Source organism: Nesoenas mayeri (assembly GCF_963082525.1).
Source record: "Nesoenas mayeri genome assembly, chromosome: 1".
Classification (NCBI taxonomy): Eukaryota; Metazoa; Chordata; class Aves; order Columbiformes; family Columbidae; genus Nesoenas; species Nesoenas mayeri.
Window position 1 is genome coordinate 81,745,540 of NC_137541.1, and position 25,159 is coordinate 81,770,698.

Here is a 25,159-nt window from a genome sequence, read left to right on the forward strand (position 1 = left end):
TTTTCCCAACACAGGCAACAATAGACATGACTCAGGAAGAATATGGGGCATAACTAGAGCAGAATTTAGCCAAGACAGAGCTACAGAAGGTGACTGGGGAAACAGTAGGGGGACACACACCCTAAAACTCCAATACAAATTCAGATTGGCTGACAACAACTGTAAAATGTTAAATATCAACACACAAATACTCAGAACTACTTATTTCTCACACACTCTCAACGCAATCATAAGACCAATTTTTAAAGAGTCAGTTTCTTCAGTACACTTTTGTTTTAAGCTACAGAGTTGTGTCTTCCCCATTTCTACCTGAATGTTCAAATATTTTAAGACCTTTATACTGCCTCTCATTATCCCAGTATCCAAGGCCTTGTGTGTGAAGGCCAATAAACAAGAAAGTCCTCAGCAGGCTTCCAGGTCCTTGCACTTGTCACTTGAGTCACAACTCAAATGGAGAGTGAAGGGGTTGGATTTGTCTCCAGAAGGTACAACTTTGAACACACCATCAAAAAGCAATGCTTCTTAAGAAGAAAAGCAAGCATGGGAAACAGTGACCATTTGTTTAGATCCATTGTTCTAGAACTAAGTCTTTAATATGCTGTTCTTATGCAAATTCTCCCACATTTCAAAGAGCTATATATTCACCTCCAGCCCAACTTCTTTAAATGTAAACATGATACACTGTTTGCTCTAACACTATTTTAACCCAACTGACTGCATGATATGTGATGAATGACTGCTTGAAGAGTTCTTGGTGCCTTAAAGGTCACAGTTTTATTTGCCTGTCAGCCCTGGAACGGATACAAAGGAGAAGGGAGTAGAAGGAAGAAAGACTGAAGCAAAGTTAAATTATATTTCAGGTGAATTTATTGAGTTATAAAGAACCTGTCAGGTCCACCATATTTACAAAGGTTTTCAAGAGTATTCTACAGCTATTACTGCTACTGAACAAGTTAAAAATGCATAAACAAACCAAATCAACCACATCCACGATGTCAACTGTAGAAACACTGGTTACCTTATAGGACTTTGAGGCATACTAAATCAAACTTGGGGAAAATGTTTTCCAACTGCTGATCTCTAAAACCACCAGCAAGATTCTCATTTCTCTCTCTGATGTACCTATGCCTGAAGATCAGGCTTGCTTACGCCACTTGATGGAAGCTGGTTTCTGTTCTTAAACATAAATGTTTTATGAATCAGGAATTTAATTTGAAAGTTATTCAGAAGCAAGCATTTCAAGGTGTTAAAATAATCTTGAAGAGAACAATAAAATCCCCAGTTGGTTCCATTTGATACTTTCACAAGATAGCATTGCTGCCAGATGTGCATGTAAAATCCCGTCATCACTTTTGAGTCACAAGCAAAGCTAATTAAGTCAAACTTCCCAGGGCACTGTTGCTATTCATGTCTCAAGCAGCACTGTAGAAACAGTGCCATCTGAAAACACACAGTTTTTCTTACTGTCCAGGACACTTGAATGGCTGTTTTCAGCCAGTTTCATCCATTGAGCTGCAAAAAGAAATATTAATGCTCTCTACATTTCACTACTTCACCTCTCCATTCCCCACTCCGTCCCCAGAACAGATCATTAAATCTGAGGAGAGACCATATCTCACCGTTCCAGGTTTGTTTCCAAGTATATTCCAGCTGCATCTCAAGTTCTGAAGAAGTTCTACATTACAACACCACAATGTCAAAGGAATATGGACACTGACAGCCACAGCCTGTATGCCCACACATCTGGATGCGTGTAGTTCCCACTGACAACAGGTGGCTCTGCTTGCCTTGTTAAGAAGTCCACAGTAACTTTTAGGTGATACTGAAACTTCACACATTATTGAATGTTTGGGTAAGAATCTGATCTCTTGATTGCCAGTGGCCTTCCTCAGGGCATTGACCAGTGAACATTTGCTGATCAGTCTAACTCCATAACAATGACTTTAAGGTATCAACTAAAATTGAGTTACTCTACACACAGAAAACTAAAAACCCAGAAAGGAATAAGTCAGTATCAAATAGAGTAGCTGGGAAGGTGTTAATAGTATTTCAGGCAAAACACGCCAAAATATCCTTGCTTGTAAAAAGTGAGAGTAAACAAAGCTGGTAAGTTTCAAAGAGAAATGTGTAACTCTGTTCCTATTGCAAGGGCTACAAAAACAAAACCAAAGAGAAACCCAAGCATCATTCACAAAGAAACTACCATCTAGCAAGAAGTCTTTTATGGAATATGTGCTACACTAATGCAAGCCAGGATCAGACCTGGAAAGCCTGCCTCCATATAACAGGGAGATTGTCAAAGACACACCACGAAGTCACACTGCTCTCCTCAAAAAAAAAAAAAAAAAACACCACACATCCACAAAAAAAAACAACCTTTCACAGTTTTGAAGTGAGCTACAGAGCTGCTCTCTGAAAAGCAGCATCTACTCTAGGATTTCAAAAGTTTATACTTCTATATCTTTTGCCTAGTGGGGGCAAAAAGCCAACAGCATCTTGGCTTGTATCAGAAACACTGTGGCCAACAGGACTACGGAAGTGATCATCCCCCCCATACTCAGTGCTGTTGAGGCTGCAGCTCAAACACTGTGTTCAGTTTTGGGCCCCTCAATACAAGAAAGACATTGAGGTGCTGGAAAGAGTTCAGAGAAGAGCAACAAAGCTGGTGAGAGGTATGGAACAGCTGAGGGAACTGGGGCTATTTAGCCTGGAGAAAAGGAGGCTGAGGGGAGACCTCATTGCTGTCTACAACTACCTGAAAGGAGGTTGTAGCATGGAGGGTGTTGGTCTCTGTTCCCAAGTAGCAAGTGATAGGACAAGAAGAAATAGCCTCAAGTTGTGCCAGGAGAGGTTTAGATTGGATATTAGGAAAAACTGCTTCAAGGAAAGGGCTGTCAGGCACTGGAACAGGCTGCCCAGGGAAGTGGTTGACTCACCATCCCTGGAGGGGTTAAAAGATTCATAGATTCTTAAGGACACAGTTTAGTGACTGTTAGGTTAATGGTTGGACTCTATGATCTTGAAGGTGTCTTCCTACCCAAATGATTCTATGAGTCTATCATACCAAGGGAATTATCATCAACTTCTCTTGATATTTGAAGCTGGACCATGCTGAGAACACATTCAGCTCTAACACTACATACAGAAGTGCCACCCATGTTGATAACTGCGGTCAGAATCCACACTCAGGTGTTGACACTAGGTCAGATCTAAATTTAAGTAACAGTTTCATATTTGCAAGTAAGGTTTAATCAAATCTTCACAAAGGGAATTACCCTGATGCTTGTGTACATAAAGAATCAAAACAACATACATGCTACACTACACCCAACCAGTGTGAACTGTTCAAATTCAGTGCCAAACACAACAGCAAGGCCACATTCATCAGGAATCAAGCTATGACTGTGAAGAGAGTTTTACAGAACACTTTCAGGTATGGCAGAATATCCTCCCTACCAGCATGATGGCTGCATGAGCTGCATCCAGTAATACTTCCTACATGCCTTATGCATCTCTTCCAGCCCTCCAGAGAAATTGATACAGAGAATGCCACAGTGATATTGCTGTGGAACATTTATCAAGAGATAACTCAGGAAACCTTAGAGGGGGATTTTTCCCATATCCAGTTTTACTGAGGTAACCAGGAATTACTCTAACTTGAATAAAAGATGATCAAACATCTACTACATGTTTCTTAAGTGTTTCAAAGCTATTCAGGTCACTCACTAATAAGTGAAAATTTAAACACTGAACATGAAACCTTTGTGCTTAGTTTGTGGATTAAAGTCCCAGTTAAATCCTATTATTGCAAGCCAGCAAAAAGCAGTCATGCTAGGCTTTGCAAAGACAGTGGAAGAAAAGGAATTCCTTCTAGATTCCTTAAACAGTGTAATATAGTGTAACAAAAGACAACTATGGTAACTACAGCAGTCCGAATATCACTGCAAAATTCCCCTCTGGGCCATGAACTGGCCTTGGAAAGCTCAAAATTACAAAGGCAAAGAGTTGTACATATAAAAGTGTTCTGAAAGACCAATGGAACTCCATCCAGAACAAGGTGTCATGGCCATTGACATAGAAGAATCATACTGGATAACTTGCCTGGTACCATTTTATCAGGGAGAAAGTTTTAGTGCCTATAACAACCTGAATTTAATTAGTCCAGTAAGCTGGTGCTTTTTCCCTTAACATATTAAGACTGATTATTGGTAGACACCAGTAACATATTCCTTTATTTCCGTACTGAGCCACCCTCGATCCTAGATCTGGGGCAGACTTCTCTGCAAGTTTTAGTTACCTAAATGATCTCTTCATTTCTTTTTCTCAGTATCCATACCCTCATGCTGAGATCTAAATTCCAGCTTTTGAAAGGCAGAGCATTAATCTACCAACCTGAGACTCAACAACTGTTCCTTCCAATTATTTAGTGCTTGAAATTGAGACTTTCACACAGTACAACCTAGCAGTCATACATAATTCATCACTTTTTACCACACTTAGAAAACAGCTGTGTCAGTGGGATTTCACTTCTCAGAAGATTTTACTTTCCCTTGATCTTCCACTTTTTTGATGGCAGCTTGGATAGCTTCTTGATCACCCAGAAACTGGTGAGGGCCCAGGGGGTGCAGATTCTCATCAAGTTCAAGAAGTATGGGCACACCAGTGGGAAGAGTAACATTGATGATGTCCTCATCAGAGATGCCTGCCAAAGAAAAAAAGAAAAACAGAGTTACATATAGTGAACAGCTTCGCTATTGTCTGCCTAGCTCAGCCTTATTTCTGACATTATCTAGCCTTAAAACAGTTAAGGTGTGTTCCAGCCTCCATCAACACCACCAACTACCAAGGGTCAATTCCCAGCTAGACCACAGCTTGGCTAGAGCTTCAGGAACACAGTTAAAGAAGGGAATTCCCATCAAGATGAAGACAGTTTCTTCAGCCTACACATGTGAAATAAACATGAATAGATCGCCCTGGAGACTACACCTTTCCATTAATACTCTATTGAGGACAATAGGTTCTCCTTCGTATCTTCCTAACTTATGCACCATGAAGAAAAGTATTAAGAGTCCACATATGCTACTCCAACATGAAACAACCTTTTCAAGAAGGCAAGATTATCAAGGTTATTTTTTCCTCTTAAATTTTCTATGCAAAGTTTCTCAGACAAGCTGTCTTAAATCAATATTTAATTCTTCTAGTGTAAGGATCACTGTTTAGCCACATCTGACCTCAAAAACAGGTTTATAGGATCTTGCTTAGACCATTATTCTCAGAATTACTTGATACAGGGTATTCATTTCCACTTTCAAATAAGGGAGAGGAGAAGAAAAGGGAGAAAGTCAACTTACACAACTTGGAGTGTTTTCCTGTATATTTCTACTTCCCTAAAATAATGTGTACCTGGGAAGAAAATTTTACCCAGTTGTGCTTAAATAAAATATTCTGGGGCCCTAATCTCAATGAAATTGCTGATTGTTTTTACATCAAACACAAGTCTCTAAAGTATGCAAGTGAATTTTGAAACCAAATCTCTTAGTAAAGTTACCACACAAGGTCTAAATAGTTTCATTAAGCAGCAATGACTGCAAAGACATTTCTCCTCAAAACTTTCAGACAAAAGAAACCTAGTTTCACTCAAAATGTCATTTTTTTTTTCCTCCCCTTTTTAGAAGCACTGAGGTCACAACAGCAGCCTGCTGTTCTAAAGCAGGACAACTTCAAGTAATTCATCCTTGGAAAATGCACACAATCAAGCTTCTAAAACAATGACACCATATAAAGTAGATGAAGGTGCATGAAGAAAACATCCTCTCGAGCAGCTGACAAAACAGATGGTTCTCAGAACATATGGGTGCAAATTTACCAGTGATTTTCACATTAGGAAAAAAAGCAGAGCCAATATACTAACAGGAAACCCCAAAGTCACACCCCTCAGCAACAGTGGGACGGCAACAGGTCAGAAAAATAAAATTAATCACCGAATCACCAGTCTTAGGGATTGGAAGGGGCCTCAAAAGATCATCTAGTCCAATCCCCCTGCTGGAACAGGAACACCTAGATGAGGTTACACAGGAAGGCATCCAGGCAGGTCTTGAATGCCTCCAGAGCAGGAGACTCCACAACCCCCCTGGGCAGCCTGTTCCAGTGTTCTGTCACCCTCACTGAGAAGAACTTTCTTCTCAAATTTAAGTGGAACCTTTTGTGTTACAGTTTGTACGCATTACCCCTTGTCCTATCATTGGTTGCCACTGAGAAGAGCCTGGCTCCATCGTCATGACACTCACCCTTTACATGCTTATAAACATTAATGAGGTCACCCCTCAGTCTCCTCTTCTGCAAGCTAAAGAGACCCAGCTCCCTCAGCCTTTCCTCATAAGGGAGATGCTCCACTCCCTTAATCATCTTTGTTGCCCTGCACTGAACTCTCTCCAACAGTTCCCTGTCCTTCTGGAACTGAGGGGCCCAGAACTAGACACACTATTCCAGGTGTGGTCTCACCAGGGCAGAGTGGAAGGAAAGGGGAACCTCTCTCGACCTACTGACCACCCCCCTTCTAATACACCCCAGGATGCCATTGGCCTTCCTGGCCACAAGGGCACAGTGCTGGCTCATCGTCATCCTGCTGTCCACCAGGATCCCCAGGTCCCTTTCCCCTACACTGCTCTCTAATAGGTCATTCCCCAACTTATACTGGAACCTGGGGTTGTTCCTGCCCAGATGCAAGACTCTACACTTGCCCTTGTTATATTTCATTAAATTTTTCCCTGCCCAACTCTCCAGCCTGTCCAGGTCTCACTGGATAGCGGCACAGCCTTCTGGCCTATCAGCCACTCCTCCCAGCTTCATGTTGTCAGCAAACTTGTTGGTAGTACATTCTACTCCCTCATCCAAATCATAGATGAATATATTGAATAATATAGGCCCCAGTACAGACCCTTGAGGCACTCCACTAGATACAGACCTCCAACTAGACTCCACCCCATTGACCATGACTCTCTGGCTTCTTCCCTTCCCCCAGTTCGTAGTCCACCTCACTACCCAGTCATCCAGACTGCACTCCCTCAGTTTAGCTATAAGGATGCTGTGGGAAACTGTGTCAAATGCCTTACTCAAGTCAAGGTAGACCACACCCACTGCTCTGCCATCATCAATCCATCTTATTATGTCCTCATAAAAGTCAATGAGGTTGGTCAAGCACAACTTCCCTTTGGTGAAGCCATGTTGAGACTGATCAGGTTAAGTACTCTGTTCAGCTGTAGATTTGCCCTGTATTTCAGCAGGGCATGGAGCAAGAGAAACAGGCAACCCCCTGGAAGAAGCTTAAAGCTTGTTACATATTGAGCCATCAGTTCATTTAAAAAGTCATATTCTGTCAGTTTAAGCAACTCCAGTATACAAGGGATAAGTAATTCACCTGTTATAGGCAGCAGAATCCTAGACCTACAGAACAGTGCTCAAGGAGTATCCAAGATTTTAAAACCATACAGAAATCAATGGGAAAAATATTAAGTCCATTTAGCAGGCACACACACTGTTCTGAAGGATTTTGGTTTGCAAAACAAGCAGCCATCCTGCCTGAGCTTTTCTTTCAAGGATTCTTAAACATAGCAGAATTTAATAACAGATGTCACCATGTATCCACATAGAATCCAGCCCTAGGAAATGTTCCACCCAGCTCTCAAATTCAATTTCCCAGACTAAACCATTCAGTTATACACAAAGCGGATGAGGTCACGCAGGACAATTTAGGCAAACCACATAATGTGGTCAGGAGCCAGGATATTTAAAGGTTTCCTCTAAAGACAGATTAAAGAAAACTAGCAGTAGTTACATGGATTCAGAAATGCATTTTACTGTTTTTACAAAGTGACCACACCAATGTCAACTAGTATTGATTTGCAAAGCAAAACAGTGCAGTAGAGGATAAACAAAGCTGCAGCAGGGATGTTGGCTTTCTCCTCAGGATTTTTCCTCACATGGAAATGTTGCCTCAGAGCCAGAAGGCTAGAAATGCAAGTCAGATGAAAATCCTAAAGAAACAATAGTGTCCTGTTACTTTATTTCAGCGCTGTTACTGTATTTGTATAGTATTTCTGTTCTTTGAGAAGCAAGAAGCTGACCAGGCTTGTCACATAGCTACTCAGTTGCAGACAAAATGCACACAGAAACCTCTCCACCCAGCACGCTAGGAGGACAGTAAAGAGATCACATGCTACACTCCAGCTATGGCAAGCACAAGCTAACTGCTATCCAGTTACTTCATGTGCTGTAACTATAGCCAAGTGACCTTCTCTTACACATTATCTGAGCTGGCCTGTGTCACAACCCTGTTCTATATCAAAGGAAAAAAAGGGTGAAATCAGGGCAAGGACTCAGCTACTGACTACAAGCTGTAATGGGAAATAAGACCATTGAAGGAGCAACACTCTTCCATCCAGTAAAATACTAAAGGCTAGGTCTCAGCACTGTGGAAGGGCACTGTGTTCCTGGAACTAGGCTTTCCCTGAGTAGGTTTAAAACTAATGTCCTACCTACTTCCAGCCATGAGAACCCACAGACATTACTGAAGTCCTCAGGACATCCTCCTCAGGACTGCAGACAGAATGCTGACTGGGAAACTACATTCCTCAAGTGGATGTTTTCCATGTCCTCTCTCCTGAACACCTGTTAAACACTGTTCCTTAATAGTAGCTGTATAGCAGAAAGCAGTTAGGTACATGAACATTGTAAGAATTTGACACAGCACTTATTACAAAAAAAATATTTCAAAATCCTATTCAGTATTCTTTTCCGGCTTACTTATGCCCCATTTAACTGAACTGTGTGATCAACCTGAGACCAGTAATGTCCCTTTACAAGTTTAAGAATTCACCTTTACCCAGTAGCCCATGAAGTGCTTTGAAAGACTTGCACCCTGGGAAGTCCTACAGAAGCAAATCCCTTTGAGCTCAATTTTGAGGCACCTACAGCCAACTTCAACAAGGGCTGTCTCAGCTTCTCCTTCCCTCTTACCTGTTCTTACCAAGTTCTTTCCTTCTATTCTTGTGGTCAGAGCAACCCAAAAAGCACAACAGCTACTGAGAATAGCTACACCCCTCCTCCCCTGCACGTCAACTACACTTGAGGCCAGATGATTCATCCAACAAAACACACAATATCATATGCATAAGTTCAGCCACAATGGGCATGTTCTAGAACTGGTGTTTTGTAACTGAGATCCAAATCAGGTCACAGCATCCTTCCCAGAAGCTTATGTTTTCATACACTGAAGCTTTAGCCTAAGTTAAATATTCAGGGCCAGATTCTGCCCTCCCTACAGGCTGACAGAGGACCTAGCTTCAGTAGGGGAGAAAAGTGGGCACAGTGTTAAGAGTCTGGCGATTAACCTTTACAGAATATTAGCTTACTGTACAGATTTTAGGAAAATGAGGAAGAAGATGAGTGGGCTACAACCATGGCTGCGGCATATTATTTACATTTTTTTCAACCTTATGTCTGCCAAGATGGTGGGGAAATGTTGGAGGGGCAGCCTTGATGCTGTAGGAGCACTGCTCAGCAGTAGTCAAAACGCTGGTGTTACCAACACCCTTCTGGCTACCACTACAAAGCACAGCACTATAAAGGTTGCTATGTAACTCCATCTCAGTCAGACCCAACACAGTATCGCTACCTAAACAGTTCCTGATCATGGTTTGACTTTGACTGTGATCATTACTGAGGCCATCCCAATATGAGACTGCGTAGGAAAACAAACCATGGATCAATCATATTCCTATGCAGTAGGGAAATCCAGCCTGCCTTAAATTTCTCAGGCAGTCTAAGATTAAATAGGCTGAAAAAGGCATGAGATTTGCTACTACCAGCACTAGCTGTTAGCTATGTCATTAGGTGAGAAAGTCCCAGAAGGCTTGAGTAGAGACCCAAGTTGTACTACCACCACCAGGAGCTCAAGGCAACAACATGACAGAGTTCTCTAATCATGCAACCCTGAAGCCTGTCAGCACACAAACTGCCATTAGACAGAGTTCTGGGAAAATGCTTCCATCACTGGCTGTAGCACTACTGATAGTCTTTCAAGTCCAAGTTTGTGGGAACCAGTCACTAACATGTCATGTCTGAAATGCTCCTGTACCAGCTGCAGCTCCTGGACAATCTGTTCCAGCCCTTTTGCACTATCAGACACTTGTCATCCCCTTCCCTGTGCTGATTCAAAACAGCAGAATGCCAGAAAACTACCCACTCCTTGCCAGTTTACAGGCAAACTTAACTTGCAAAGAGGCCCAACAAGCTCACAAGAAATAGGCAGCAAAAGCACAGAGCAAAGATTGGGATGAATAACAGGGTGTGCAAGACTATCTCATTTCAGCAGCTTTGAGATGTTAGATCTTAATGTGGCTTCTAACTGCCCTCAGACACCATAGTCATATAAGTAGTATATCCTTAAGAAGGTCAAGCAGCAAAATCAGTAAAATAATCTTACTAGGTAGGCCTCATCACACAATCCACACCAGGACTCACAGTGTGTAGCTCCAGCATGTAAACTACAGAAATACTGTAACTGCACAAGTATCACAATCACAGTAATGGAAAAAAGTAAAATCCTGGAGGGCACTGCTTTCCCTTTTCACCAACTGGCAAGACGAGCATCAGGCTTTCCCAGTCACCACATTCTGCCTGCAAGCCCAGGTACAGAGCTCTCTCCCAGCTGTCACCACAACCACACAAGCTAAGTGGGTGCAACATCTGCATCTTTCTTCAGGAGACCAGATAACTCCTCCCCTCCATTTTTTACCCTGCATATGACAAGACTCAGTGACCACCACACCATATCCAAGAGATGGCAACTTTTCAACAGGGAGGAAATTCTAGAATCAGACCTTCCACAAGACCTTGTCTTGAGGTACTTTACACCAGTCCTCAGGGTTAAATGGCCAGGAGGGAAGTTGGGACAGCCCATCAATCCTTGTGCCACTTGCCTGGTAAATCAGTCCATTAGACTTGTTCTCCATGTAGTTCTTCAACAGCAAGAGGGAAAGTTGGTCACAACTATTACACTAATGTTGTCTTCATGATAGGAAACTGCTAAGAGGGTCTCAAGCTGAAGTTCTAGTTACTAAATAAAACTATTCCTCCTTCAATTAATTGCTAAAATCACCTGTAAACAGAACCTGTGCCTCTAGGATGCTTATTTAGCAGATTTTAGCAACTGATGCTTTCATAATCAATATGACATTTCAGCATCCAAAATAAAATTTAGAAAGCAAACCAGTCTGCTATGCTTACTTTAGATACCCTCCTCATTAACTTCTTTTTGCCTTTGCTTTTTCAATGCACCAGAGATGCTATACCAGGAAAGAAAGTCTAGAGACCCAAGTTACAGGGCACAATCCATACCAACAGATGTCACATAACAAAATGTTTACAACAAGAGACTTCCAGCAGCAAGCACAAGACTGCTGCCTGAATTTAAAAAGAATGTTACTTTCAAAGAGCCTTCACAACCCTAAAAATATATAATGAAAACTGTACTCTTGCTCTGCCAATTTTTAGTTGTGCCAATGATTCCTAGTATCATCACATACATGACCTGAAGATGATGCAAAGGATAAGGGCTCTGAAAGGTCTGGATAAGCTCAGTTACAGAGACTTAAAAATTTGGTGTCAACACTATCTTTGACAGATTGTACAAACAGCCACACTTGTCCTGGGTTGCATTTATCAAATTAATAGGGATTACCTAGAAGGAACACAGCCCAGCATCCCCACTGGACACCAGCAGCTTATAGCACAGAGGTCTTCAGCAGCAGCCTCTTGGAGAAATGTCACTTAGCCCACAGGACAGAAAAACAAGTTCTCTGAGAAGCTGCTGTTTCTGATCTCCAAGGGCACACAAGAGTACAGTGCAGTTTCTGTTCTATACTGTTTTCAGAAAGAGTACTGGGATTTCACTTTAAGTCCTCACATGCAAACCATGGGAGATACTACAGACATTTTCTATACCTTAATGAGGTCCACTCTGAGGACTGAGAAAAAAAATCCAAACCCACAATCAAAGACTTGTTATCCTGACACTCTCTCACTCTGATCTGCGTGCAAGTAGAATGCAGATCCACGTTTCAAGCTCTTTACCAGTTACTCATAATAAGGAAAAAATTCAGATTCAGAGAACTGCAGGCCTGTTTCAAAGAAATACCTCCCTGAAATGGTAACTTGAAGGATACTCTGAAGTCTTTCTGAAAAGACACTAAGTTTCATACTGAAAGAATTAGAATTGCTTCATCAGATCAAACTGAATTAAAACACATTCATATTTACTGCCATTTAAAGCTTCTGAGTTACAGTTTCCAGGATTAAATTATCACTACAACTAAGACATCCAAGCAGTCGTGTAGGGCATTTGGAGCCCAGTTTTCTAAATGCCGAAAAAACATGGCTCCAGCTAAGATAGAGGGGCCCAGAAACTTCCACTCAAGTGCATGACACACTAGGTTTGTCAAAAAGAATCCACACTAACAAAGTCCAGCTCATAGCGGGTGCTCTAAATACAGTAGACTGAGAAACTTTAAGTGGTGTTGACTCACGTCAAGCTCCAACAATGTTCCAGAGCAGCTCGCAACCTTTCAGGAGAAAAATGGAGAGACAGTCAGCAATGCAGACAAGGAACCTCTTAGCTTTAGCTAGATATAGGTTGGAGTTCTGGAAGAAAAAAAAAAATTAAAAATCAGGGGTCCTAAAGCTCTGCTCATGCCACCCTTCAGACCAGCTCTGCAGCAATCCAGATCTTCACTGTAGAAAGGGCAGAAGAGCCCTGTATCTGGCAAATGCTCTTATGTGGGAGCTGATGGACGGTTCTCAATCAACAAAATTAGATCCTCTGCAAAGGATTCCTCACATTTCCCTGTGTAACCATATGCTGGGAGGCACAAGGTATAGTGTAAAACAAACAAGGAGACACAGCTCTATTTTACTTTGCTTGAATGTACACAGCTCTTGAAGAGTGATACCTAGCAGACTGTCCCGGATAAACGCTTTGCACTTGCCAGGACTTACACCACTCTTTCCAATCTCAATGCAGCAAGGAACCCAGCCATACTAACTTTAAAGTAACCTTTACCAGTCACTCATGCTGTCAGCTCTAGCCTTCACACATGCCTGCACAGAAAGTGGACCAAGGTTTCTGCTGAAGCTGTTGTCATCTTGCAGCAATTCACCCCCAAAGGGCTTGCTTGACCAGCATGGTCTCATGGAACTGGTTCAGTTCTTTGAGGAGGTCAAGGGAGACACCATGGTTGCAAATCTCCCTGCCCCTTTTTCCTTTAACTTCCTATAACATTTCACACAGTGTAAACAACAACCCTGACCACAGTGGAACCAGATGAAGCTGCCTTTCTCCTTCCTCCAAGCAGTGATCTGTACCGCAGAATTCAGAGCCCTTGTAGCTACAGAAGTCACTTGTACATGCTTATTCCCTGAGCTTTTAACTCCACCTAAAGCATCAGCTATCCTCACTGTTCCAGCATGCCTAAATGCAAAAAGTGCTCAGCAGAGTCAAAGCTGCAGAGGCACACATCAGAGAGTTTTATTTACTAAAAAATTGAGTGGATGCAATCCCATCTGTGCATACCTGCAACTACACCTCTCATAGGTTGCATTCATACAAGTATGATCACTGAATTCTTCTCTGCCCACAGACAAAAATTAATGCAGTCCATCTTCCAGTTCAGGATGACCTAAACTAGAAGACATGCCATTAAAGAAGAGGCAGAGGGGAAAGAATCTAGCAATGACTCAAAAATAAATCACATTCTTTTCAAGTCCCAAATAAATAAGCAACTTTATGCTAAGCTACCAACTTAGCTGTTTCTCAGTACACATTTTCTATATTGGCAAATAATACAGTATTTGCATAAGCTTTAGCAAGTTCCTAGTCTCTGCAGAATTCCCTGTCACAGCAGCTTTAAGTAAGGAATTATCAAGAACAAAGACTCAGAAGCAACCTACCACAGTAACAGTTGAGAATGTCTTCCACATCCCAAGACTTTATTCTGCTGTGTTATGACAATGCTTGTTTAATGAACAGATTATGACTCCAACCATTCTGACAAAGCAGCTTAATAAATCCAGAAATAGTGAGAGCTATTGAGAGTTTGTGTCTGTTTAGACCAACCAAAGTTCATTTGAATAAAGCATTTTAAAATGAGCAGCAAGAAACAAAAGGGAAAGTACCTGGCTCTTCTCTTAACTACATTAACCTACCTAATTCTCTTCCCCTTCCGCACGCCCCAATTTGGTTCCTGTTCCTATAGGCCAACTTCTTACTTTCTCCTTGGAGACCACAGACATTAAGTGTTACACTGCCCAGATAAGTAATATATGCTACAGAATAAGATGTAAAGCAGTAAGCAGTTGAGTAAAGAGCAGCGGGGAAGGCTAAAAGGAAGACCCTTACCTTCAACATGCTTCAGCAGTGCCCTGCTGCTGTTACCATGAGCAGAGATAAGGATCATTTTGCCACTTCTCAGTTCTGGCACTATCTTTTCATTCCAATAGGGAAGGAGTCTATCAAGCACATCTTTTAGACTTTCAGCCTTTGGTAGATTATCCTGAGAGACATCACTGCATTTATACCGGCGATCATTGTATATTTCTTCATAGTAAGGATGAGATTCAGTTATGGGAGGTGGAGTAACATCATAGCTTCTCCTCCATATTTTCACTTGCTCCTCCCCATGATTCAGAGCCATTTCTGCTCTGTTGAGACCAATCAGTGCACCATAGTGACGTTCATTCAGTCGCCAGGAACTCTGAATGGGGACCCACTCTTGGCCCATCTCTTCCAAGATAAGCCATGCAGTCTGGATGGAGCGGCTGAGTACAGAGGTGAAGACGAGGTCAAACTCAAAGCCCAGCTCTTTAAGTTGTTTGCCACAGTTTTGAGCTTCCTTTATCCCATCGCTGCTCAGCTTCTGGTCCACCCAGCTGCAGAAGCGATTCTCCTTGTTCCAGGCTCCTTCCCCATGTCTTAAGAGAACAAGCCTGTACTTAGCCATTTCAGTTGCAGCTTAGCACAGAAGATAAATGGTCCGACATCTAATAATGATGCATCTGGACAAACACGAGACAGATACATCAAACATCCTATAGATAATGCATTACAAGTAGTTAATACAGCAGCAAGGAGTAGACAACTATCAGAATCAAAACAATCAAAGAAATAAGTGTCTGCTGAGTATGTTTCTACTTTTGAGGTCTCCTGGCTTTGAATTGCTTCCCACTCATGTGGAAGGAAAAGCACCATCCTCCACCCAGCTTGGGGCAACTAGCCCACTTAACCAATTGACTAGTAGCAGATTTGTATAAGCTGTTCCAGCCTACAGATTCCCCTCAAGGGCTTAAGCATAGCCTCACTCAGTAGCAGCTCCCAACCATAGAAGCAAACCCCACCCACTGGTGAACTTGCAGAGGTGAAACATGGGGAGCTCAAGCTTGGAATCGCTGTCTATACCCACATTGGCACCAAGGAAACAAGGGCACAGACAGTAGTTGTGATCCTCAGCCAGGGCAACTGGGGAAGAGGGCCACAGAATTGGAAGTGGCAATACACTGGACCTTATTAGCCTTCCTCAAAAGAGAGGTCACCATAATCATGTACTGTATAACTTATTTCCTCACATGCCTATATCATCCTGCTAGTTATGCCAATCTCTGCTAGATTTTTCCCCAGACCACCTCCTCTCTCATTCCTCCACACTCAAGTGCCACAACACAGATACTTTGGGATGCAAGGCACAACTAGCTACATATTCATAAGGTCAAACATCACCTTTCTCTGCTCCTGTTGACTAAGTAACAGCACCCTGAATTGTCTTCAATGGGAGATGGATTTTGACCACTCACCCAGGCTTCTGCAATGTGACCAAAGATGATCTAGCAATTGTGTGATGCCTGAAAGGTCCATCTAACACAGCACTGCAACTCTGAAAACCCCACCTGATCACTCTGATCTGAGGTGTCACAGAGTAGATAACAATGCACAGAACCAGGGTGGAAGGGAGGGAGGGTGGTAGAAAGAAAAATACAACTCTCCGCACTGGAAAGACTGCTGTATACTCAAACAAAGACTTAGTGCTCTCAAAAATACGGACAGTGGGAGATGAAAGTCTGACTTGTGCACACACAACTTCAGACTAGGTTTCCATGAGACATGCTTATAGGAGCTCACATAATCTCAAATCAGTTGGAGCTGCTTCAATCACATTCCAAGTCTCCAAGTGTCTCAAATTCAGACCCACTGTAACCCTGAATTAGCTCAGTAGGATGGGTCAGGCCCGTGTACTCTGGGTTTTTGGAAGCAGCATTCATTTTTACCAGGCTTTTAGAAAGTATATAGAAAAGCTGAATTCATTAACAGCCTCAGTAATTTGATCTCAACCCTAACAGCAGCTTAGTTCTCCTTTACTCCCACAGAAGACAGTTTGCACCACACAAGGACATTACACAACACCTCCCCTGTTCTACCTTCTGACTACTGGTACAGCTCAGGATTAAAATGCATTTTAGGACTGAGATTTTTTTTTTTTTTTTACACAATATCAAGAGGTATTTTCTGACACAGAATAGACAGTTGGTAAATACAAAATAAAGTCTTCTGTGATTTCATGCAAAGGAGGCCTGAATTTTGTGTATGACATGGAACATCTCAGACAAAATTGCCTGCATGTTCCACTTTTTCCACTCAGTCAGTTGCACATTAAGCAAAGAAATCAACTATTGTTAGGATTCCACTGTCATGTCACATCATATACAATGCTAAACCACACCCTTAAAGATCTCAGGTTTACAACAGAAAGGAGTATGAGATACCATTTCCACCTCAAGTCAAAGTAATCCTTCTCCAGCATCCCATAGATATGATTAACCATTGCGGCATGTCCACAGCATGAAAAACTACATAAAACATAGCCCCATAAAAAGCTATCTCTACAGATCTCATTATTCAGATTAATTGACTGTATTATACACAGGAACAGATTACATAATTTACAAAACCAAATTATGACCCAATAAAAATAACAAGACCCAACAATACAGTAAATGCATCTGTTCACACATGTTCTTAGTTAGGTACTTTTGTCTAAAAGCAATAAAAAACTAAAATATAACAAACAAACAAAAAGATTCATACAATGATCCAAGATCATCTGGGGACCATAAACTACAGTTCAGTTACATAAAAGATCAGGCAGAATCACTATTCTCAAATTCAGAAAGAACTGCCAGACACAGGCTTGTTTAAATATCACGCCACTTACGGAAGCATTTAAGCTAGAAAGCCTTACAGCAACACATGGAAATAATCCTACTCACCTTTCCTATGGCAAAGGAGCAGCCTACACAAATCCCAGCATAGACTCAAGAGCTGCTTTATACAGAGGCCACCACACACTCCTGGCTAATTACCTGCAAGAAGAGAATAAACATCAAGTGATCACACAGAAAGAAACCTCAAGTGCAAATGGTTATGCCAACCATCATTGGCTCTTTGAGCTGTAGGAAAATAGAGCGCACATCCCTTGTATGCACTGGGAAATCTACCAATTTCCTTCTCCCAAAAAGATGCATATGCACAGCTCCTGCATTTCCAACAAGGGAAAGTTTGTCTCCCAGGTGCCCCAGGATATCATTTGCTCCCCAATATTTGTTTAGACCACAATTACCACAGGTCTAGTACCCAGAAATCTACCAAAATCTGTGGGACACAAAGGAGGATACAGATAGACTTGGATCCAGCACAGAACAGAAACACAGAGCCCCAGGTCAACAGGGAAGGACAGGGCAAGGTGGACAGGAGAACATAATACATTGGCAAGTCTAACTGCCACAGGTGCTCATTTCCAGGACTCCTCACTCCAGCCAGCACAAGTTCACCTGCCCAGCCCTCCTATAAAACATCCCTGTGCAGTGCACGTGTGTCTCTTGGGTTTCCCCTAAGAACAGAGGCTTACCCAGAAGTGGGGCTGCAACTCCTATATACACACACACAAACACAGGAGGGTGTCCAGGAGCAAAGCAGCACCACGAAATGCCCCACAGCTACTGCCCGCCACGGGAAGCCAGCACCTGCCCCGGGCCCCAACACCACCACCGTTCCCCTCAGGTGACTCCACACACGCACACACCAGGCCGGCTCCGCGTCCCTACACCCGCGAAGGGAGCCCACCTGCACACCCCGCTTCAGGGAATCTCCCCCGGGACCCGACAACACCTCTCCGCCCGAAGCGCCTGCGCAACCCCTCCGAGGGAGCACCCCCGGCCGCCCCGGCGCCCTTCTTCCCCCGCAGGGAGCTCCCCGCCACCGCTAACCGTCCTCCCCCCGCGCTCGTTCCTCGGCTTCGGACAATTAACAGGCTAAGCGCGCGTTGCCTTACAGAGACCACCGCAGCCGTCGCAGCCCGCCCGCCAGGAACGCCACAGCCGCGCTCCGCCGCCCGTCCCCGAGGCTGAAGTGAACCCCGTTCCACCAACACCGCCACTGCCTCCGCCGCACCACGAAAGGGGGGAACCCCGCGTCCTAATGAGGCCTCGGCGTCCCCGCGCCCGCGAAGATGGGGGTGCCCGATTGGCTGGCCCAGAGGATGAGCACCGCCCTCAGCCAATGAGGCCGAGCCTGTGGGCGGTGACGCGAGAGAGGGGCGTGCTGTCTGCGGGCGCGCTAGGAGCCGAGCCAAGCCCACTCCGGCCGAGCCCCGCCCGGCCTGTTTTCCCGGTCACTCCCGGCCCGCAGCTCCGCTGGGGGCTCGCTGTCCTGCGGAGCCTGCGGGGATGTTGGTGTCATGTTCCTCCTCCGAGAAAATCAACGTCCTCAAAAAGCAGGGCGATTTCCCTGCGAGGCATCACAGCAGAGATGTCGGACCCCCCCGGACACGCAAACGCGGGCGACGCTTCACTGCTTTGTCGATGCCACCGGGAAATGGGGTCACGGCAGCCTGTGCTGAACGCGACCGGAGGCAGCCCCAAGCCTCCGTCTTCTCCCAAAACCACCTCCGCTCCGGCTGACTCCGCATCAGCACTAGATGGGCGCTGCTCCTCCGAAGCCAGGGACCTCCGAAGCCAGAGCACTTCCGCCTCCTCACCCACCGCCCGCGCTGGGCCCTGCGACAGCAGCCGGGAGGGCGGGCGCCGGGCCACCCGTGTGCCGCGTCGGTGAAGAGGCGAGGGAACGAGCTGGGCTACCCGCAGCCGGTGGAGCCTTCCTGCTCCCCTGCCCGGCGCCTCCTCGGCACGAAGGGGCACGGCACCAACGCCTCGAGCTGCCATCCAGCATCCCCTCGCTCATTGCCGGGAGGTGAGGAAACAGGGTCAGTCAGATGGGGTTTTTCCCAGGCAGGGCTCACTTTTTTCTTCTGGCTTTCAGACCTTTTGTTTTTGGTGAGAAGCAAGGGTCCAAAATCTCATTACTCATAATGAAATCAGCAGGAAAAAAAAAAAAAAAATAGACGTGTGTCTTCCTAGCAATTGTGCTTGCTACCATCATACCCACAGGTTGTAATTCTTATTCTATGTAATCAGAACACAAGTGGATGCAGCAGCTCTGACAAGAGATGGAGAGAAGTGGTGTGGGAAGGTGGTGTCCCTTACTGCTTCTACTGCCATAGATCTGTTTTTGTTTTTGAAAAGAATCAGAGCACATCTTTTATTCATAATCAGATTCACATTTTCTTCTCTAAATGCATACGCCTGAACAGCCACAATCTAAATTTTGAAGAGCCACAAACAATGTATACTGAATGTGCTCTCTCACCCCTTCTATAAAGGCAGAGATAGAGGTGATCTTCCATTACTAATAGGTTAAAAGGATAGCGCAGGAAAATGAAATATGTGTGATTAGGATTCTGACAAACAGAAGGAAATTTAAGAAAATTCGGGGCAGAGGTGTTAAAATAATGTCTATAAAGTGCTGTGAAGAGAAAGGATGTTTTGGTTTGCACTTACAGGGATTAGGTCCTAATCTGTCAATTGGAAAGAAGCACTAGCCAGAGGAAGCACTGCTCCACTAGGCCCTCAGGCTGACACAGCACTAGGTGTGCTAAGTGATAAGAGTGGCCAAGCTGTCAGTGAGCAGCATCCCATGTCTCTTTGGTGCTTACTACACTGACTTTGTTCCTCATTTATTTGGCAAGCTCTGGAAGGCATTCTGCCTCTCATGGAGAAGATTTTCAATACATTTCCTGATAAAGAGAGCTATGCCTGACCGCAATACAGAATTACAATAAAATCTGCTGCTTCTGAAAAATATTTCCACTGAATGTGAATTGCACTTACAGTTACACGTATAATCTTTTTCATCTCAGCCACTAACTTTAACAATTACTTTTCATCTATATCAACTTTGTCTAAGCCAAAACCTATAGTATAAAGCCAGTCCAGCCTAAGTAATCAAAATCGTACTCTTAAGTTCACTGTACCAGAAGAGTTTGACTTGCTACCCATCAGGTCAAGCTGGTAAAAAGAAATGTTCCCACATTGTACTGTGGGATCACACACCTGCAATCACCCTGTCTCCAGTCAGATCAAACCTGTCTCCTCTTGTATAAACATACTTCCAGTGCAGCTCTGAATATGGGTGCATCACAGGCTAACTGACTGATTGATTTTGCAAGGAAAAGAACTAAAGGTCCTAGAGACAGAAAGAAAAATAGCTACTCTTGAGTATCAGCACTATGTATCTGCTGTACTTCAATAATTAGGAATACAATTAAGAGAAAGAAACATATGTCAATATGCAATCATGACTACAAGTAAGCAGATAGCAACCCGTGCCACAAGCCAGGACCTCCATGTCCATTAAATACATATTTATTATATCTATTAGTCTTTGAGCAATATAATTTAATTAGCATGGCAAAAACAGCCTAATGACTTTGACTCATGTTTCAAACAACACAAGGACACAAGAGTCAAAGCCATATTCCCGTGCGTGACTTCTTGCATACAGCTACTCTCATTTGGCAGCTATTATCTCTCAGACCAGCTGGGTTGTTTTTCAGGGTCTCTGCTCTGGAGCCCTTCCTGGCTGTAGTGTTTAGTTGGAATGTTTACAGCAGAAGCAGTTCAGGAAACTCTTTTCCTCAACACATAAACTTCTGCTGGGGCACCAGTACAACTGCACCACTCTGAAGAAAGGCCTGGGTCTGAGCGAGGCAGAAACAGAAGAAAACAGAACTGGAAAGAAAAAAGGCCGATTAATGATTGATGAAAACTTTTGCAAACAGGAGCAGTTTTCACTGATTATGCCCTTGGTACTTTTCCATAGAATAGCCACTTTGTTCAACGCTAGATCAAGTATTTACCATAGTGCTGCAGCCACACCCATTGTAATTTCCACAAGAACCTGAGCTCTTTGTTTACCCCTATTTGATATATGATCTGTCTTCATTAATAATTTCATCTTCAAAAGAAACTTCTGTGATCACCTGCGCACACACTCTATTAGAAACTTTCTCTCTGAAACTTTATGCTGGGTGTTTTTTACTGCATGAATTTGTGCCTTCCCTCCTAGACTCTCCCTACCTTTTTCACCTTCAGTTGCTGCCAGCGGGACACCTGTCCTCTCTCCCACCCAGTAGTGTGCCCAAGGAATACTCACTCTTTTTTTTTTGAAGGTGAGCACATTCAAGCCATTTTCAACACTTGACAGTTTTTCCTCTACAAAAGTCCTAGATCCTGTCTTTTCTCTGTCTGTTATCCATACTACTGTTGTCTCACATTCCTCTGCAACTTTTCTGATGGTCCATTTTTATTTGGGGCCAAATTCATACTGAGAAAGGTCTGGGAATACAACACACTATGCGGAGAATTAAACACATCCTTATTTCTCTAAGAGGACACAGAACATTGTAAAATCACTCTGGCTACATCCATCTCCCTGCCTATCACCCCCCATACACTGGTTACGTCTTCTCTTGTAAACTAAACACAAGCTTTATTTCTTGTAAGACATAACTGCAATGTGGACAGGGGCCTGGAAGCCCACGGTGTGTGTTAAACCCTCCTGCTAGCAGGGCAGTACTACCCAGCAGGGATACCTCTCCTTACAGTAACACAGCCATCTTATCCATCCATGCCTTCAGTTTCCTTACCTATTCTTTTTACACCTATGCTTACTCAGGTTTTTTCTGGCTTAAAAGACCACTTTATTCACTGTTTTTTCAATCAGCTTCGTTCTTTCCATCCCAGGAAGAGTACAAGTCCACAAGACATCAATATCATGTTTTCACCAAAGCCTGGTCTCTAAACTACATATTTAGCTGAATCCCAAGCAAACTTATGTGTATTCATGGACTAGAAGCTCTTTTCCTTCTTCCTGAGACCATAATAGCCACAGCTCATATAAAGTGCTGCACAGTCCTGTTGGCCTGAAGTCTTTCATATGTCTCTATACACCAGACCCTGGTATGTAATACAAGGAAAATAAAGCCTTCTCCATCAGGGCTCAGAGAGCACACAGCAGGCAAGGATGCACCGGTCCTACTTCTGTCTTTGTTGGAGCTACTCGCCACATCTTGCATTAACCAAACAAGTGATTCTCAACATTTTCTTGGCACAAACGTGCCTATGCGTGGGTAATTTTTCATCACACACCTTCTATTTGCCAATATATCACACCACGAAGTCTTGAACCAAGCCTGTTATTACCTAAAACTTGGGGGTGCACCTGACAGAGCAGTGAGGCATACCTTGCCCACCAGTTAGTCACTCAATTACAATTCCTCAGCAAAGGGCCTTTTTCACCTTTTGTTTTACTAGTGCCTAATACAATGCTGCTTTCATATGTAAATACAGTGGGGCTTTCATCCTGCTTGGGTATGGAGGCAATATGTAACTTCATGCATCTCAGTGAATTCTCTTTATGTCAAAACCAAAAGCATAAGTCCATGTGGAGGCCAATATTCTACTTTGTTTGGGTTTGTTGTTGTTGTTTTGGTTTGGTTTTGGCTTTTTAGCTCAATTGCTTGGGGGAAAAATCTGTTCAAAAAATTGAGGAGTGTCTAAGCACTTAAACTAACCTTGCATCTGCCACCAGAATCGTGGCCTTAGTCTTTAAGTAAATGCAGAAGTTTTTCTGAATCCTTAAGTACCGAGTAAATTACTAAGAAAGAGGAAGAAAATACATAAAAGCCTTCACTATATGCAAAACAGATGGAGGGAAGCTGCTATGCAAGGCATTATATTCCAAACCCAAAGTGGAAACTTAATTTCTTACCCTACTGGTACTGGTAATGTTATTCTGAAGTAAAACTTGTGACTTCTATATGCTCATCTGAAATCTTAACTCAAAAAATTATTTTATTTCTGCATATCCCAAGCTGAAAACATACACATGGGAAAACCATTACATTTTCTATGCTCTCAAAACCATTATATGGACATCTTCAAATAAACACCTCGTCACAACAGGAGCCTAGATTCTACAAGAAAGTGTATGGAACACAGTGTTATGAAGGAACCCTCATGGATACAGTTCTAGCCACCCAAACTAGCTGGAAAAGAAGTTGTACAGAGTGCAAACAGCTGGGAAAACAGAATTCTTTCTTACCAGCAGAAGTTTTTATATTCCTAGAACAAGAAACACAGTCTGAGGATCTATAAGGTTCACTTTCAGATTTTGTGGGTTTGGAGTGGTTTACATTGCAGGTTTTCATTTGGAGCATTTCACTGTTTTGTAGTCACAATACTGTACAAATTAACTTATTGTAGCAGCATCAAAAGCAAAGAAAATCCTGTGATGAATCTGCTTTTTTTTTTTTTTTTTTTTTTACCCCATGATAAACAAAGTGCTGCACACATCATCAGACGTCAGTAAGAAACTGTCTGGGAAACGATAATTTAAAAGGGGCTCTGAAAAAATAAAGCAGCAAGGTGGTGTCTCGTCTAGGCATGATAAGTTTGTTAAAAAACAGACTGGATAGTACTGATACTAAAGCATGGTAAGACCACATAAGCATCTGGCTAAACATAACCAAAAAGGTAAAATGGCAACTCCATTCCCATTGCACAGAATGGCAAGAACCACAAACACACATGTTCAAGTTTGCTTGCTTTTAGGAAAAATGAATGGCTCACCTCAAAAGAAGCTGCTCTAAAGTTTTATACTTCCGTGTTACAATGAACCCTGGATTAACTAAGAACTTGCTGATGTGTGTATGCAGAGCTACCTCTGTATTTCTTATGTTTGTTTTCTCACAGTCTACAAATCACAACGATTTGTCTTGCACTTACCTTTCTTTCTATGCTATGTACCTTTCTTGCACCATACCAGTTTACAAAACAAGCCTGACTGATGTTTAGTTTGGTTTTGAATAGAGCACAAAAATGAGTTTCCTGTATAAAAAACATCTGTCCTGTGTGCCATGATTAGGTAATATTAGATAATAAGAAAAAGACCAAGTCACACTGTTCTACTTTACTGTAACTTCTCAGAATTCAGCAGGGTTGCTCCTGACTTTAAAAAGCAACAAAACCAAGCCTCTTTTTTACAGAAGTGTTTCCCAGGAAACTTTAGGAGTTAAGTTGCTAAATAAATGGCTGTGTAGCACAAGTTAATTCATGCTCCCCCCGTACTCCTCCATTCCTTTAACAAAAAAGGAACATGAGTAAAAAGGCAGATAGGACTAATAAATAGGGAGTCAGCATATCCAACTTCCCAGAATTTTTCAAGTCTAATTTTCATTTCACACCTGGTTTACTCACATGGAAATCCATTCATTTAAATAATTTTGTGCCTGACTTCCACCATTTTTTAAATTCAGAATTAGTCTATTCCTCTCTATGGCCATCAGATCTAGCTGACCACAGAAGAGCCTGGAAAAAAATATTTTGCCTGTAATTCAGCATCTCCTCTTTATATTAGAAAAAACACACTTTCCTCTTTCCCAGAGACACAAGGTACTATCCAACATTTAGCATTTTTAATAAGTTTGTTTAAACATTCAGTACTGCTGTCATTATTCTTCTTTGTGGAAGCTCGTATCTGCAATATACCAAAGAAGTAACTGAGCCAAGATCAATTCAATGGATCTGTGAGAACAAAACCTGGGCAGTGTGGTCTGCCCTTCTTAAGAAGGCATTTGCAGAAGTAGCATGTATCTGGTAACAA

General features: G+C 42.9%; 1 protein-coding gene across 1 annotated transcript; it reads right to left on the reverse strand.

The window, feature by feature from the left end:
- Positions 1-777: 777 nt before the first annotated feature.
- On the reverse strand, positions 778-18,533 carry BPGM (bisphosphoglycerate mutase). Its single transcript, XM_080353296.1, has 4 exons — positions 18,432-18,533; positions 17,371-17,463; positions 14,453-15,108; positions 778-4,702 (listed from the first exon to the last, which is right to left on the reverse strand). The coding sequence occupies exons 3-4, from the start codon at positions 15,051-15,053 to the stop codon at positions 4,524-4,526; spliced, it is 780 nt and encodes a 259-aa protein (XP_080209422.1). The 5' UTR covers positions 15,054-15,108; positions 17,371-17,463; positions 18,432-18,533; the 3' UTR covers positions 778-4,523.
- Between the last annotated feature and the right edge of the window lie 6,626 nt (positions 18,534-25,159).